The 17,873-nt window shown below is 40.4% G+C and overlaps 1 protein-coding gene and 1 non-coding gene across 7 annotated transcripts in view; both read left to right on the forward strand.

Moving 5' to 3' along the window:
- The window catches only part of UBAP2 (ubiquitin associated protein 2), a 113,610-nt gene that overhangs the window by 25,640 nt on the left and 70,097 nt on the right, over nucleotides 1-17,873 (forward strand). For 4 of the 6 annotated variants that reach the window (XM_086480307.1, XM_086480308.1, XM_086480311.1 and 1 more), the window contains 7 exons: nucleotides 3,421-3,473; nucleotides 9,437-9,504; nucleotides 11,869-12,058; nucleotides 12,783-12,996; nucleotides 14,431-14,705; nucleotides 15,833-16,005; nucleotides 17,122-17,332. In XM_086480307.1, coding sequence (XP_086336433.1) covers nucleotides 3,421-3,473; nucleotides 9,437-9,504; nucleotides 11,869-12,058; nucleotides 12,783-12,996; nucleotides 14,431-14,705; nucleotides 15,833-16,005; nucleotides 17,122-17,332 — 1,184 coding nt within the window. Of the gene's footprint in view, nucleotides 1-3,420; nucleotides 3,474-9,436; nucleotides 9,505-11,868; nucleotides 12,059-12,782; nucleotides 12,997-14,430; nucleotides 14,706-15,832; nucleotides 16,012-17,121; nucleotides 17,333-17,873 lie in introns of all 6 variants that reach the window. The other 2 variants (XM_086480309.1, XM_086480310.1) reach the window with 1 other exon arrangement.
- LOC147413357 (small nucleolar RNA SNORD121A) lies at nucleotides 15,437-15,521 on the forward strand. The gene has a single exon (XR_015184099.1). It is a non-coding gene; the product is annotated as a small nucleolar RNA SNORD121A (small nucleolar RNA).

Raw genomic sequence — 17,873 nt, forward strand, 5'->3', positions numbered from 1 at the left:
AACTGGGCAACTAGCCAGAGAAAAAAGCCCAGTTTGCTTACCAAAGTGTTTTCTGAAGACGTCATGTGAATACAAACTCCATGAGAGTTCTGAGCATTTGCTAAGTATTTCCCCTTTAAGCCAGTGCTGGGAAATGATCAATATCAGCATTTTCAAGTAGAAAGAAATACGCTGTTTGTTTCCAAAATGCAGTTGTCCCCATATGTGCTCTGAAAGCACTCTGGAACCGCTTGTCCTGCCTGAATTGTTGCAGATGCCAGAGGAACCACTGTAGCCTGAAAGAAAGGTGTTTCGAGGTGCACCATCGTGTATAGAAAGGCTAGCTGGTTGTGTGGAGGTAAAATTTAGTGTTGTTGATTGAAGTAAAATGAGAGTAGAGGGTGAAGCTTTAATGGTTCATAACATTTAAGTGTAATTGTATTCCAAATAATTCATAATCAGTTTTCCTGCATCCTAATTTTTATAGAAGTAATGTACCAATGAAAGGCAAAGAGAAGGGACAAGTGGGGGGGAACAAATTGACCAATACTCATCCAAAAGGGAAAACTTGAACAGTGTGATTAATATTTTCTTACCAGCATGCTGAGTGTTCAATCTCTTGCCTTTTTTGTGATGTACAAAGCAGTGGGAGATCCTGAGTGACAAATCACCACAGTTCTTACAAATAAATTATGTTGGAGGTTGTCACTTCTCGAAGTAGGTTATAGAAATGGTATTGTATTCTGGAAATTTATTGATACATCTACTTTGTTAGAGTTACATAAATTTCACAGAAAAACTTCCTTTGTTATCTTAGTTATGAGCAGCCTTAAATGACTCTGAAAATGAAGAATGATAGGAAATAATAAATTATAGTGTAACTATTAAGGGGGAGAAAGGGAATTATGTAGCTTGGAAGTTACAAGGAAGTAGGTGTTTTGGTTTTTGGTTTTCTTTTTAGGACTGCTGTAGAAGTTCAGAAGGAGCACTTTAAGGAAATCTTCGATCTTTCTAGAATGTGAATGTAATCCAGAAGGAAGGGATTAGTACGTAGTTTGGGATAGACCGAAATAAAATTATTTTTATTTATATTATTTTATAATATTTACGACTGACTGTTCAAAAAAAAAAAAAAGAAAAATCAGATAGTGTGATGGGAAGTGAGGAATTGAAGGAAAATGTTTGAAGACTTACAAAAACGTATCGTTTACTTTTTGTTGTCTTCATAGCTTTCTAAAACTGAACTTGTTACAAAGGGAAACAGGAAGGAGTTACAGGTAGCCATCTAGGTTGAAGTTGATATGACAAGGAAAACACAAAGCAGAATTTCAGTGGAAAACAGAGAACTCTTAAAATTGTGATGCTTTGCAAGGTATGGGGGAAATGTTGGGAAGAGAATATATGGTGTTGCAATAATGCCAAGGCGGATTTTGGACTAAAAGGAAGTTGATGCACTTGTGGCAAGATCAGACTTAGAATCCCATCAATAGGAGGTCGGCATTAGCAAACTGGATTTAATGCAGAGAGCAGTGAAATAACTGAGTTGGGAAGGTAGAGTGTTAAGAAGAAACAATAAGAAACTTAGCAGCTTGGGTAAACTAATAAAAGGGTGGAGTGTTGTGCTCAGTATTTAAGAAGAGTAAACGCATAGAACCATGTTCATGAGTAGGAGCAACAGATAATGTTTAAATTGAATGTCAGGAAAATGTCCTGAATATTATTCCAAACAGGTGTGGTCTCACAAAGGTGGTGGTGGATGCTCAAGAGTTGGGCTTGATTTGTCTGAGCTTTTCTTTGTGTTTGTTTTAGCAAACTCCAAACTCTGTTGTTAGCATTCTGGCACCAGCATGAGGTTTGTCTTCTACAGAAGCAGGCCTTGCTCTGACTGATGAGAGGTAAATATAAGCAAGGCAAATACCAGGATGTATTTCTTTAAAGAAGAAATATCAGAGGAAGGGATCCTGAGCTGGTCAGGGGAAGGGAAATGAAACCAACTATTTCTTTAAAAACTGCTGCTCATTGGACATTTTCTCCTTTCTAAAATTTCAGTGGAAGTGTGTGGGTTAGTCTAGAAATTTGAGACATTGTAGTAATTTTGCTGTGCTCAGGTATAATTATTGCTTATTTAGTAGCGTGGAGAAACCTCCTGGTTGGAGGCTGTTTGGTAAAATGTGAGCATGAGATGCTTCATCCAACTCTGTATTGCTCTACAGAGCAAACACAGAGTGGACTTTACCTTGCTCAGGACCTGCCAAATAATTTTGCATTCCGAGGTATAAACCCCTACTCTTCTCCCCACCATGTGCATATCTTCATGGTAGGCCTGTTGGCCACCCTGTGTTGGTGCCATTCGAGGCCCCTCTGCCCAAGAGGCTGCTTTGTAACGTTGTACAGAAGAATGACTAATGTAGCGATGGCATTAGTACACCTGGACTTGATGCTGTCTTCAGGGGGCTTCTTTCTGGATGAATGTGTCTCAGAGGGTTCCTGGTTAAGTAAAAGGAGGTGATTAAAGCAGTAGTGCTTTTGCTTTTGTACTTGATCAAGGGTGATGGTAGCGGGAACTTTATTGTTCGTGTTTTCTTCCCTGGTGGTTACGGAGTTTAAATGAAGGCTCTGGTTGTTGCTGCGATAACCTTCCCCATGCTTACGCTGGTGGGCAAGGCCTTCAGTCCGTTCATTGCACTTGCACGTCTGTGCCTGCTGTTCCTGTGGAAGAGATCAGGTTTTTGCATCTGTGGGACCGTTTCCTGTAGTTTTCGCGTTGCCGCATGCTCCAGTGTTTGCCAAATAAGCTCTGCCACAAGTTACAGGAAGGTTGTAGTTGTTTTGCAGCTACAGTGGAAGCTTATTGACTCTTCTGCTGCCATTATACGAATTATATATGTTTTAAAATAAAATTTTAAAATAAAATTGCTCTATTGGGTTGTTCTGCCCTGAGGAGAGAGTTAACAGGTTGGAAAGGAGCCTCCAGAGGCATAGCTTGTGTCCGGAATTAGAGTAATTTAAAAGTAGGATTATGAGTGTCAGAGTAGGTGTTGTGATTGTGTTTTGTTCAGACTCTGTGAATTCGTGCATGAAACTGGGAGATCCTGTGGGAGGGTTGAGTAACTTCTCGCTGTCATTGTGGACATAGGAGGAAGTTTTTCCAATGTTTGGGGTTAATCACTGGTTGCAGACATGTGTTTGTGCAATTTATGTCTAGTACCTTAGCGGCTAAATAATTATTGAAATCAGAAATTGAAGGGGGTAGGGGGAACCCTCCCCAAAATTTTAAATCTTCAGACCAATTTTCTAGAGCTTCCCGTTTCGAACCACCATCTCCTCGCTTTCTGTTCCGCTAATAATGAAAACAGGATTGCTTGTAAAGCAGAATGGTTGAAATATGACATTGTGCTTTTAGCTTGTAACTGTTTTCTTTCCTTCCCTAAATTACAATAGGAGCCTGGAAAAACTCAATAGAAGAATGGACAGCAGAAGACTGGAATGAAGATGTAAGTGTACCTTGTTGGATAGACCAATGAATTATTTACCCTTTTCAGAGTTTCTGTGTTGTCTTCAAAAAATATTTGAAGTGATACTTTGCTGCATGCATGCAATGATATTTCTTACGGTGTTTCTTGCTGTAATTCCAGTTTAAAATATATAGATTTAGATAAGCTTATTTTTTAACTAAAAATGAATCAAGAAATATTAATTTCTTTTGCTGGATGGACAATACTAGATGATAAAATTTTAAGTTTTATCCAAAATTAAGAATTTGTGAACTATAGTTCTCCAATGTTGGTGGGTGTTAACAACATACTTTGCCCCTCTTGCAGAGATTTAAAGCCATATTATTCCAAGACTTTTATGTAATTAAGTGCTGAAACTTACTATCAACTTTAGACTCCTCATTTGATGCTTTTTGCTTGAAATCTGCGTAATTGTGAGATTTAGTCCCCTTCGTGTTCATGATATTAAAAAAAGGAGCCAGTAGTACGCTGAAGTTAGCACTTAATCGCTTCATTCCTGTTGTTCCATCATGATGTGTTATCTAAAGTACTACAACAATTTTGGTTCTCGTTCATTCTTTATCAGGCAAGAGATGTCTTCATGTCTGCAAAATATTTGGCATTTGTGATCATAACATGTGAAAATTGTATTTGTAATCTTAAATTTTCAGTTATTTTATTAAAGCTTAAGCAGTTCAGAAAGCAAATGAGATAGCAAGAAATATGGAAGGGATATGTTAGCTTTTAAGAAGTTTCTTGTCTTTTATAGCAATATCCCATTATTTCAAAATTATTTTCAGAACAGTAAGAGAGTGTCTTGGAAGTCATCCATTTTGCCTTCTCCTATAGGGTGGCATGTCAGTGTTATCCCTAGCCATGTCTGAACGGTTCATATAACAGATAGGAAAACTCTGTTGTTACCACACCAGCAAATTTGAGCAATGGCAGTTAAAAGTAAAAAAAAAAAAAAAAAGTTCAAAAAAAAAATTTGGAATGGCAATTAAAAGTAAGCCAGACATGCAGAGAAATCTGGACCTCTGCTAGACTTGACCAGTTCAAATGAAAAATGCTTTGATATAGCCGAGTGACCATTTGTATTATAGGAATAAAGGCACAGCTCCAGAACAAGGGGCTGTTTTCTGGAAAGCAGCAACTGAAAAATTTTCAGGGTTGTGGTGGATGATGAAAAAAGAACAGCTCGGCATGATCTCCTAAAGGGCTGATGCTGTGGCAAAACAAAAGCTTTTGTCGTCTTTTTGCCTGTAGGTGCTCTTCCCTGTCTCTTATTTCTGTATGTGGACACTCCTGAACTTTATTCTGAAGTACTGCTTCCATTTATGCATTGCTTTTACAAAAGAAAAATTGTGGAAAATAGCTGAAAATTATTTACTGATAGAAGAGGTCCTTGAGAGTGAAATTTTTGGTTTGCTGAATCTGAAAAGGTTACTTTGTTAGCATATAGTGGGCTCTGGATTTAGTCTAGCAGACAAAGGCATAATACGAACCTGAGGCTGGAAAATGGAGCTGCACATTTAAACAAAATAAACAATTCTAGCAGCATGACTAATGATTAAAACAACCAAGGAAGCTGATGTATTTGCTGTTTGCAGATGAAGACCAGGTGTTTTTCTGGAGAATATTTTTGTTTAAATGTGGTGTTCTCTAGTCAGATACAAGTTAGGAGCAGATGAGTGAACCTTAATGTCGTTTGAGCTGAGAAGGATTAGATTTTTGTGATCTAATAGTCCTGTCTGGTATTTATCTTTAGTAGTGAGTTTTGAACAAGTATTGTAGGTTGTTAGCATGCTCTTAAATAGAGTGGAAACTAGTTGCAGTGAAAATTGGAGGTTGTGTGTTAAAGGGATATTCAGGGCATGGGCAATGAAGGACCAGACAAAGTTGAGGTACTGTAGATGGCTCTGGGTTTTCCTGTTAAAACTGTGATCATATTCCCCTGGCTGAAGAAAATGGAGGTTTAACTACAAAAGCTATCAGAAGGGGAGAAATAGAATACATACAAATTGCTGGAAAGTGGATGAAGGCAAACATTTTCTGTACAGTATTGGTAATCTTAGTTTTTATTTGAAACAATGGCAACGCTTAAAAAAAAAAAAAAAAAAGAAAAAAGTGTATTTTAGTAGGAATGTTTCCTTTACCAGGAAGTGGCATTGAGAATTTGTTTTATTTTCGTTAACTTCAGTGCATGCAGTAAAAAGGTTTTGTTATTTCTGATTTGTTGATGTTGAGTTTTTATGAAGGTGCTGGAGTATATTTTGCTGTTTGCACCTATCAGTTGGCCATAGTAGTTGGTAGCTAGTTGTTAAATATTATGTGTTTGGTGGTTGGAGAATGATTTTATCATAGGAACAGGGGATGAAAAGCACAGGCATTTATTTCAGTGCAGATGGAGGAAGTACCCTTGTGAGGCTGACGTTTGCAAATGGTTCATGACCGTTCATTCAGTTCTGGGAAAATGCCAGGGCCTCCGTGAAAGATTTGCAAGTGTAGTGTACAGTGAGCATAAATAACTTTGTTGGGAGCTGGTAATGCTACTTTAAGACATACTAAATACATCCACATAATAAAACTTCTCAGCTGCTGCTGCACGAAGTATGTGTTTTGACAAATGCCATAATCCCAGCAGACTTCTGAATTAGGTGCTAGGTTGGAGCTTGTGGCAGTGAGTTTGCCACAGGGTGTAGTGTAAACTTCAGTGTGGCTGAGCCTGTTGCTGGAGACTTTGTTTTGCATGCTGGTTTGCTTGAAGAGAACATTTCCTCGCTCATACATCAAGCATGCTTTTGCATTGTCACAAACATCCTTAGGCTTCTTGCTTTTCTTCGTTTTCAGGATTTATTAGTTTTGGCCGGTCTTATCTTGGGTTATGTGAGCGTATGAAGCTGTTGACATTACAAAGAATTTAATATTTAACCAAGGGGTTGCAGACCATAGTCTGCTGCTCCTGCCGTTAGCTGACCTCCACGTGCCATATAATGCAGTAGTCTCGTAACACTACAAAAAATACGTACGTGTTGTTCTGAAATAACATATATAGTGGGGGAAGGGGCTGAACAATAGACAAACAGCCTTTTTAATTGGAAATATGCTTGAGCTGAATCTTCTTGCTTTGGTTTGGTCACTACATAGAGTTGCGGGCTGGCAGCATTATGCACCGGACAGAGCTGCGTTCCAGAAAGATGGGATTAAAGTACATTGTATTGGCAGCGAGGGAAGGGAAGGAAGTGGAGGGAGGAACTGTAATGGTACTCGTTTTTTCACGACACAATGTGTTGCACGTAAGTGGGTGCTAGGAGAATATAGGAAACGTTTGACCTTTGCCTCTGATTGCTCCCAGTCAACCCTTCTGTGTCCTGCTTAAATCAACAGTGTTTTAGTAGGAGAATCCCAATCAGATGACCGCATTCAGGGATATACGTGCTTTCAGTAGAGCTGTTTGTGGGGTGGCAGATGAAATTGGCTCAAGTCCATGATGTCCTTTAAACTGGGCTGCTAGCTGTGTATGCAGTTAAAAATGCATGGTTTCCTGGAAGAACTGTATTCAAACGTTGCATTCTAAGGGGGTTCTTTTTGAGTGTTTGAATAGGTCAGTTATTCTTTAGTCTAAAGACAAAGCTACACCAAAGTAGTTAAGGGTGATTTTGTGCAAATTTAATTTAGAATATAACAATTATATGTGCATCTCATTAACCTTGTTAAATCTAACCTGTTCTGGATTAAGACCTATTCTGGTTTGCAAGTATTCCCGTCAATGGAAGTGAATTCACCCTAGGAAGTGGTAACTGATTTAACTACTATGTTTTAAAAAAGAAAAGCTATTTAAAAAAAATCCAACAAAACAAGAAACACAACAGCAAATAAACAACCCCCCTACAAATCAAAATCACCCCTTTTCCTCCCAAAACCCCAACCAACCGCCTCCACCTCCTCAGCTACCTTTGCAAGTATCTATATAGCAACAGCACACTGAGAGCAGTGCAGTTTTCTGCTGTGGATGGTCTGACTATTTACACTACTATAAGTGATTACATGGTTCTCCCTTTATTATTGTTTCTGAACTCACACTCGCGGAGCAGTTGGTGTAAGATCTTATTGCCACCCCTAGCAGAAATGCTGAGAACAAACCACAAATGCTGGTTCACTGTACATACCTGAGTGCAAACCTGCCTCCGCTGGTGATGTGAGCTGAAATATAAAACACAGGGATACATGAAATGAGTGGGAATGGTGCAATGTGTTTGACTTCTGCAAAAAGATATATCAGAGCTGCCTGTGGACTCCTAAATTATATCTGAACAAGGTATCTTTACACTGATGATATATCAGCTGTCACATTAATTACTTTATACTGGTATATTTTTAAGTTAAACTATTGCTCAAACTGGTGTGGTTACATTGGTATAGCATTGTGTCTGTTCAGTAGAGCAAGTTTTCTGGCACTTTTAATTAAATTGGTACTTAATTCTGTGGAGAAGACTTGTTAAAGTTTGTCTACATGTTTTTGACTTTTTAAGCCAAGCTGCAGCATAGAATCATAGAATGGTTTGGGTTGGGAGGGACCTTGCGAGGGTGCCGCGGGGCAAGCCGCTGGCCAGGAGCTGGGCCGTCTTCAAGTCGCTGAGGTTGCTCAGAGCGCCGTCCACCGTGCCCTTGAGCGTTGGCGGGGCGGGGGCAGCCGCCGCCTGTCCGGGCGACGCGTTGGAGTGCTTGGGCACCGTCCTGCGGAAAGGTGCCCTGCTGGTGGCTAGTGTGAACGTGGCGCCTCGTCACTCAGGCGCGGTCCCCGCTGTCCTGTGGCTAGAGGCCCTGTGAGAGCGTCTGTCCCCGTGTTTCTCCTGAGCCCCCTTGATGTACTGAAAGGCCGCCATAAGGTCTCCCTGGAGCCTTCTCTTCTCCAGGCTGAACAACCCCAGCTCTCTCAGCCTGTCCTCACAGGGGAAGGGCTCCAGCCCTCTGGTCGTCTTCATGGCCTCCTGTGGACCTGCTTGAGCAGCTCCATGTCTTTCTTGTGCTGGAGACCCCAGAGCTGAAGGCAGCACAGCAGGTGGGGCCTCACCAGAGTGGAGTAGAGGGGGAGAATCATCTCCCTTGACCTGCTGGCCATGTTTCTCTTGACGCAGCCTAGGGTAGAGTTGTCCTTCTGGGCTGTGAGTGGACATTGCTGGCTCATGTCCAGCTTTTCGTCCAGCAGCACCCCTAAGTCCTTCTCCGCAGGGCTACTCTTAGTCCCTTCATCCCCAGCCTGTATTGATGCCCCGACCCATGTGCAGGACCTTGCACCTGGCCTTGTTGAACTCATGAGGTTCACACGGGCCCACTTCTTGAGTTTGTCCAGGTCCCTCTGGATGGCATCCTCTCCCTTCAGCCTGCCAACTGCACCACTCAGCTTGGTGTTATCTGTAAATTGCTGAGGGTGCACTTGATCCCACTGTCTGTTTCATTGATGAAGATATTAAACAGCACTGGTCCTAGTACAGGCTCCTGAGGGATGCCATTAGTCACCAGTCTCCATCTGGACATGGAGTTGCTGACCACTACCCTCTGGATGCAACCATCCAGCCAATTCCTCACCCAGCAAACAGTCCACCCATCAAATCCATCTCTCTCCAGTTTAGAGAGAAGGATGTTGTGGGGGACTGTGTCAAAGGCCTTACACCAAGTCCAGATAAATAAGATCCGTGGCTCTTCCCTTGTCCACTGATGTAGTCACTGCCTCATAGAAGGCCACTAGGTTGGTCAGGGAGGACTTTGCCATGGTGAAGCCATGCTGGCTGTCTCAAATCACCTCACTGTCCTCCAGCATAATGAGTTGTTGTGGTAGTTTGACTTGACTTTTTATCGTGAAAGTGCATGTCCAAGATGGAATTTCTGCAGATGTCCTTGCAGTTAACTGTGAGCATACGTAAGATTAAAATACCTTTCCCTTCCCCCTCTCTCTTTTTCAGCTTTCTGAAACGAAAGTGTTCACTGCTTCCTCTGTTCCAGCAGAGAATCATGTAACCCCTGGGCAAAGGTAAGCTGCTCTTTGATGTTTTCCCTATACCTTAAAAACCTTCTACTTGGTAAAGCAATGTTAGCTTGCACATACAGTATGTTGAATAAAACACAGAGCAGCGCTGGTCAGATTGGTGAAGCTAATGTTCAATTGCAGAAGCCTTGCTTGCAAATCATTGGTTTTGTGGGTTCTTCTGTTACCTATTACTGACCACAGAAGTGGAGCCAAACATACCAAATCCGCAAGCACAACTGAGAAGACCCTGTCTTCTGCTCAAAGACAACTTACAAGCAGGAGCAAAAGTAGCTGGGAAGAAAAGTTTTCTGCTGTTGAAAAGAGAGCTCTGGCTTTGCTGTCCAGAAAATGGAAAGCTTGCCCCTGTAGATGCAGAAAGGGTTCAGAATGTAGTACTTGGACAAGTGTGTTAACAGAAAAGCTTGCTTGGCAAGAAGGTAAATTTCCTGGTGAGCATCGCAATTACTTGCCTGTCAATGATTTAAACCCAGCCAGCCACTAAGCACCATGCAGCCATTTGCTCACTCCTTCCCCCTCCCAGTGGGATGGGGAGGAGAATCAAAAAAAAAGAAGTAAAACTCCTGCATTGAGATGAGTGGTTTAATAACTGACTAAAATAAAATATAATAATAACAATAGCAACAACAACAATAATAACAATAACTGTAATGGTAATGAAAAGAAATACAAAAGAAAGAGAAATAATACCTAAGAAAAGACAAGTAATGCACAAGGCAGTTGCTTACCACCTACTGACTGATGCCCAAGTGGCAATCCTCCCCTCCTGGTCAACTCTCCCAAGTCTATATACGGAGCATGACCTCCTGTGGTATGGAATATCTTTTTGGCTCATTTGGGTTAGCTGTCCTAGCCCTGCTCCCTCCCAGCTTCTTGTGCACCTCCTCACTGGCAGAGCACGGGAAACTGAAAAATCCTTAACTTAGGATAAGCACTAATGAGCGACAACTAGAACATCAGTGTGTCATCGACATTATTCTCATACCAAATCGAAAACTCAGCACTATAGCAGCTACTAGGAAGAAAACTAACTCTATCCCAGCCCAAACCAGAACATTGCCTTAACTGATGATAGAGAACCGAAAATATGGCAGTTGCTGCCTTTCTTTGCTTGCCTTTGTCTTCACAAAATGCCTTGCTGATGATGTTGTGGAATTGGTTACCTGCCTTAGCCTCCTGTCCCAGGACAGCAGTTTAAAGTTGTGTGATGAAGACTTCAGTAGCTGGATAGCATAAGCTATGAAAACTAGATGGCCTCATGGTCCCAAACATCCTGTCACAGCTGTACTGCTGCACTCCAGACTGCAGCAAAATTTTCATTACAACATGGATGTGATCTGGAGGAGGCATGGTGTTGGTTGGTGTACAGTTTATATTCCTTTCCTTCCTAAAGGTGATATGCTCGTGTGTGCATTGTTGTGATGCAAATATTCTTCCACTGGATGTCACTCGAATTTTGTTAGAAAATATTTTAGTTTATCAGCTCAAATTCTGGTGTTTTGTTTTTTTCTTTATTTTTTTTTTTCTAACTTGCCCTAAGAAATGTTTGGGCCTTAAGAAATCTATGCTAACTAAAGTGCTGGAAGCAGCTCTTCAGCCCAAGCCTGCAGTATATTTAGGATAAACTTCAATGAGAATTTTTAGAGTAGGTTTCTTTTATTGTCTAAATGCTTTGCTTTCCCTTGGATAAACCTATGCTAAACATGTGCTAGGGGTTAGTAAGTCATGCTAAATATCAGAAAATGCCTGTTTCTCATCCTGCTCAGGTATGTGTGATAGAGTAATTTTGGATATGTGCCTACTATGTGAGAAACTTAGCTTTCTGCTACTCTTGTGACTTCCATGTCATCACATATTCACTCTATCACTGTGTTTGTGACTTCACTGTCCTGATAACCAGCCTATCCAGAGGCAGAACTTTGATCCCCTGCTCTTTTTAAAGGAACCGCATGATACACAGAGAAAGTGGGTTATCCGTGTCTATAATGGGCTTGCAGGCAGGATTCACTTAAACATAATGTATCTTTTATGGCTTCTCTCCAGTGTCTTTGTTATATTAATCATATAGGTTATTTATGTGATACATGATGTTACAGATTTGGTAATTTTTGAAAAGAGTGCAAAGTTGATTAATATTCTAACTGTAGTGGAAGGTTTCAATTAGTGGAATATTACTTTCTGGTAAAAACCTGTATTCTACGTTTTGTATGGCAGACAAGCAATATTTGAAAAGGCTGTTAATCGGTAGTAATTCTGTTACTGGTATGGCAGCTTTAGTATTGCTTTCTTCAGTTTCAGTGCAGCCTAATCATCATGTTTATGCCAAACAAACTTTGCTTTTTCTTATAGCATTGATTTGGTAACACTGCTTCAAAAGCCTGTGACTTCTACCCAGGAGACAGAAGGCAACTCATTTGAGGCTTCCCAGCAGCAGACCTTTGGCCAAGCTCTGGTCTTCACCAATTCTCAGCACAGCACTCAGCTGGCATCAGGAGCCGGCAGCTCCAGTGCTGTAAACTCTTATCCTCCTCAAAGTCTGGTAAAATTATCTTACACTTTCTAATATTCTTCATGAGTAAATATTTCAGGTTAAACTTAACTTTTCCAGTACTGGTCGTTTCATGAGATGTTTCAGTATTTGTAAATTCAGGTTGCAAATGCTGAAGGAATGGAATTAAGAATTCCATTCCTTCCATTCATACACACACAAAAAGATTACTTTTTTTTCTGGTTTTGATAGGTAGATATTTCTTGGTTTACATGAAGTATTTGTATTAATTTTCGAGTAGAGAGCGGATGTGTTTATTGCATGCTGATTTAGGATGAAATAACTTGTTTATAGTGAAGAGTTCTGTGCAGGAAAACTGTGATGTGTTATTTCCAAGCACATATTTGGCTACTTTTAATGGAAACCTGCCTATTTCTGAGTCAATTGTGAGGGCTTGGAATTGGGCACTTTTATTTATTCTTTGAAAACCAGTTCAACTATTAGTAAATATATGCTATTTTGAGATGCATGGATTCAAGTAAATCAGTATTGTTGCTGTCACAGTGATTGTTTTATCACTGATAATCAGAGAGGATCTGACCATATGCTACAACTGCTGAATTTTTTATTGGTCATTTGTTAGTAATCTAGGGCTGAAGAGGGTTTTAGTTGCTGCCAAATAGCAGCTGTAGGTATTGACCCAATGGCTATGTTCAAATTACGTACTAAATACTTAACTCCACTCCTTCCTCTTTCGTTTTTTGTCTTTTGGTAGTCTGCAGTTCTTTGTTCTGGCTTTGGAGAACTCGGATCCTCTAAATTGGCAAACTCTACTGGATCCCAAATCTTGGACCAGCTGAAATCTCCAGGATTGGGTCAGTTTACCTCTCAGCATAACAGTAGTAGCTCTACCACCACTACCACAACTACGACATCATCCTGGGATCTAAAACCGCCGATTACTCAGTCCTCAGTCCTTAGTCAGTTTGGTAAGTGCTTTGACATCACTTTCCTTCTTTCTCTCTCTATTAACCTGTAGGATTTCTTAATGCCAGTGACAGCTTGAAATGGCCTTAATGAAAGACTTTTTCTAAAAAATATAATCCTAGTAATATAGTAGGTTACCACATTGGAAGAGTTACACTTACTTGCTGGTAATAGATGTTACGAGTGTATCACAAACTAAGTTTTGATAGTCTTAAGCCTATCTGTAAATGTCATTGCATCTTTAGAAGCTGTTGAGCTTTCATTAGTGACATCTTTGCTTTAATGTGCTTGAATATTTAAATGGAACTTTGATGTGATTTTGTTTCTCAACGAGTCCTGGAAAATACCTGTTTTCATTGTAGGTTGTACCATATTTTGTCTTTTTTTTTTTCCTCAAATTTTTCTCTTCTAACCATTACATGAATTTTGAATGAATACTATATAATTTTTTCATAATGTGTCTCACATCTCAGTGTTCTTTCTGTAGTGTGCTGAGAACGATGCAGGCTACCTATTTTGTCTATTCATAATTGTATGGGTTTTTCATTTAATTGAGTAAAATCAGTAGAAACAGCGCAAATGACACAAACTTGTTTTTTTTGCAGTGTAGTTCCTAGCAGTGTTCTCACTGTGAAGAGTGATAGCTCTTGTATCTGTCTCATATGTATGTGTATATGTTTCCAAGTAGATAAGCAGACAGTCTGGTAGCATTTATAATCCCTTGTGCAGGGTAAATCTGAAAAAAACGTTTACGTACATTTTAGGTTGCTTTATAATGCACTTTACCAACTGAATTAAAAAACTTTCACATTGCAAATGCTGTGGATCTCTTATGATTGTTGACCAGTGCTCTGAACCACTGCATGGCTTTCAGCATCTGAAAAATGTGAAAGGGGAAGACTTGGGAAAAAACCTACCAGTGTCCAGCATCTCTTGACTTTCAGACAGATTAAGATGGTAGATGACTTTCTGTTTGTGTTGAAAGTGTCCTGCTTTGTAGAGACAGGAAATCTTAAGTCATAATAGCTGTAAATGGCAACTCCAAATCCCTTGGAAGTAATCAGATTTTATCTGCACAGTTATTTGCAGTAAAACTTGCAGCATTTGATTGAATTAATTTGTTACAGTTTTTGAGGACTAATGTGTGATAATACTGTGTAACTGTAATAGATAGATTTGTTTTCGTATTTTTGAGGAAAGCTAAATAAAGCCCATAACTGCTTATTTAAAGTAGAAAATATCAAATGTTTGCCTTATTACTGCTGTGTTAAAGTTCAGTGTGAAACTTGTGTGATGTCTGAAGAGACTTACGCATGCTATAGAACCATAGCTGTCGAGTATGTCAAGTCACCCAGATTCATTCATAAAGAGTAGAAGCACAAAGAGCGAAGTGCAATGTTTTAATTTTGATTTTTTTTTTTCCCAACACTGACCAGACTTTAAATCCCAGCCCGAACCATCCCCGGTTCTGAGCCAGTTGACCCAGCGACAGCAACAACAAACGCAGGCAGTCCATGTTCCTCCTCCTGGGCTGGAGTCCTTCTCCTCCCAGATAAAACTCCGAGAGCCATCACCAGTAGACACCTCTACAGCTGTTAGCAAAATGCTACAGCTCCCCACTATATCTATGGATAATCAGGCAGTGACTGCCCATCAAACCCAGCAGAAACAGATAAAACCACCAAAACGGAGGATAGCTCCAGCATCAAAGGTGGGTAATTGAGAGGTCTCTTGTCCTTAGTAAACATACAAATACAGAAATACAGAAATAGTGTGGCCAGCAGGAGCAGGGAGGTGATCGTGCCCCTGTACTCAGCACTGGTGAGGCTGCCCCTCGAATGCTGTGTGCAGGTTTGGGCCCCTCATTGCAAGAAGGACATTGAGGTGCTGGAACGTGTCCAGAGAAGGGCAACGAAGCTGCTGAAGGGCCTGGAGAACAGGTCTGGTGAGGAGCGGCTGAGGGAACTGGGGTTGTTCAGCCTGGAGAAGTGGAGGGTGAGGGGAGACCTTATCGCTCTCTCCAGCTGCCTGAAAGGAGGTTGCAGTGAGGTGGGGGTTGGTCTCTTCTCCCAAATAACTAGCGACAGGGCAAGAGGAGACAGCCTCGAGTTGCACCAGGGGAGGTTTAGATTGGATATTAGGAAAAATTTCTTTGCTGAAGGGGTTGTCAAGCATCGGAACAGGCTGCCCAGGGAAGTGGTGGAGTCACCATCCCTGGAGATGTTCAAAAGACGTGTAGATGTGGTGCTTAGGGTCATGGTTTAGTGGTGGGCTTGACAGTGCTAGGTTAATGGCTAGACTCTATGATCTTAAAGGACTTTTCCAACCGAAATGATTCTATGATTCTGTTCCTTATATAAGTTGCTAGGGAGAAGGAGGGGAAGGTCTGTGGTATATTTCTTGTTTATAAAGCAGGAAATTCCAAGCTGGATAGTTTTTTAGGTCCAAAATACAGTGATGTTACCTCTTCCAAGCACATATCTGACTGCTCTGTGTGGAAAATGACTGTTCCTGAGTGATTTTGGATTGCAGCCACAAGATGAATGTTGGCTGAAGGGGGATGGACGCGGATGACACTTTGCTATTGTAGAATAGTATGACTTACTCTCTCAGCTCCAGGTCAGGGCATAGAATCAATGAATTAATTTCAGGTTACAAGGATGTAGTTAATTTATGTGATGGAAACTGGGGGGCTGTCACAGACCTAGTTAGCAGCAAAGGCTGAGGCAGTAACTGAAGAAGCCTGTACTTAAGGGAGGAGAGAGTGTCAGTTACTGGTATCTTCAGTACAGGTGGTGCATGCAAAGGAATTGTGGCTTTTTTTTTTCCTCCTTTAAGATTCCTGCCTCTGCAGTGGAGATGCCTGGATCAGCGGATGTGACAGGGTTAAATGTTCAGTTTGGAGCTCTGGAGTTTGGATCGGAGCCTGCACTCCCAGAGTTTGGATCAATTTCAAGCAGTGAGAATACCAGCCAGGCGACCAACAATAGCTTGTATTCAAAATCTGTAAAGTACGTGTGAGTTCCCCTTGTGCATTCTTACATGTCATCTTTAGCGAGTCAAGTTGGTGCCAAAAACATCAAGGCACAGTTACTGTGTAATGGGAGAGTGAAATATGATGACTTGTAAGTCTAAGTGTTTTCTGTAGATGGCATCTTAAAGGAGAAATTTATTTTCTAATGACAATCAAAATCTCCGTGAATGGGTTGATGAGAAGCTGGAGATGACGTGAATGTGAATAACCTATAAGCTACACTTTTTAGAATTGCTTTCTCTTGTTTGATCATCCTAATTTTCAGATTTGTTTGAGGGTTTGTTCCTTACAACATGAATTTTTCTGCTTTTGATCCAGGAGAGATGACCGTTGTGCTGTATATGTGTGTTAGTAGATTGGCACCAGATTACAGATCTGATGCTCCTATGGCATGAGAAAAGAAGCCAGGCTTTCAGTATGCAGAAGCTTTTACTGAAATGCTACAATAGCCAATGATAAATGTCAATGTACCACTAACCCATTTTTTTTTTCTTCCTTGTTAATTCAAAAATTGGCTTCAGTAAAAAGCTTCCTGAAGTTAATTCAGAAATGCTAGTAAAAATGAACTTTCACATTCATTTCTAGTTCTAGAAATTACTTAAGCTATACAGAAAGTAAAACACTCGTGCATGTTGTATTTTTCCTCTTCACATAGTTCATTCTGTTGGACCGCTGCTGTAATGTTAGAATTCTGGAAATTCTAAAAAAAAAAAAAAAAGACTGTTTCTCATTATATACCAGACTTCATGGATCTAGTTGTTTAAAAGAGAAAGATTATGATCATTAGTGTATCCTTTGAGAAGGTAGAAATAACATGACTGAAAAGTGCTTGTGTGTAAATTCTTGTTTTGGTTGGCCTGGCAGGAGGAAGGTGAATGGTACTTAGTGCAGCTGATGCGTTTGAAGCAGAGATTACTGGGGACCAAAGTGAAATGATATATATTTTTTTCATGATCAGATTTCCTGGTATAAATAATATTGTTTTGACTGCATGTTTCAGGTAGTTCTAGATAACTGTATAGGGTCTGATACTTTCAGGAAGGTCGTTGAGGTGGCTTTTACCAAGATGATAAATAATTTTTACTTTTTCCAGTGATCCTTTGAATACCTCTTTGCCAATATCCAATACAGTACAGGAGTCCACCTACACAACCTCTGCCATCACCTCTTCCAGTTTGACATGCTCATCCCAGAGCACTAGCCCAGTAACAACAACTTCCTCTTATGACCAGACTTCTGTGCATAGTAGGATAGCGTACCAAAGCTCCATGGCTCCGTCTGAATCAACCCCTGTTGCAGTTACGGTGAGTGAATTTCAGAAATAAGACCTTGAAAAAGGTGAAATACTCTTACCCATACTAGACTTCTAATTCCCTGCTATGTTAATTCTTTTAACCAAGCCAAGTGGTATTTTTGATTACCAGCCCACCCTGTTACATGTTTTTCCTTTTCCTGTTGTGTAGCCATTTTTGTCCACACTGTATTTGGGGTATAAGAGCCTCTGACTTTGTGGGCTTTGATATCTAAAATTTCTGTTGGACCTTTTTCATCAGTAACACTTAACGTTCTACTTGAGCTTCCTTCCCTGAAGCTTAGGTTTTAAAAAAGGAACTGTCTCTGTATGTAAATATTAGTCACGGTATTTTGCTGTAACTTGACAGTTTTTATCCAAAGGTATATTTATTAAGTTTATATGACACCTGGTGAATGAATCCCAAACTGTTTTGGCCCCTCCAGCATTACTCTTCTGTTGGATTTAAACACCAGTGGGAATTAGTTTTATGTTTTATTTTAAAAAGCATAGGGAGACGTCTGATCTGGGACAGAGGGGATCTCTCTTGGGAG

The sequence above is a fragment of the Leptosomus discolor genome, chromosome Z, assembly GCF_034619465.1.
Source record: "Leptosomus discolor isolate bLepDis1 chromosome Z, bLepDis1.hap2, whole genome shotgun sequence".
In the NCBI taxonomy this organism is placed as follows: Eukaryota; Metazoa; Chordata; class Aves; order Leptosomiformes; family Leptosomidae; genus Leptosomus; species Leptosomus discolor.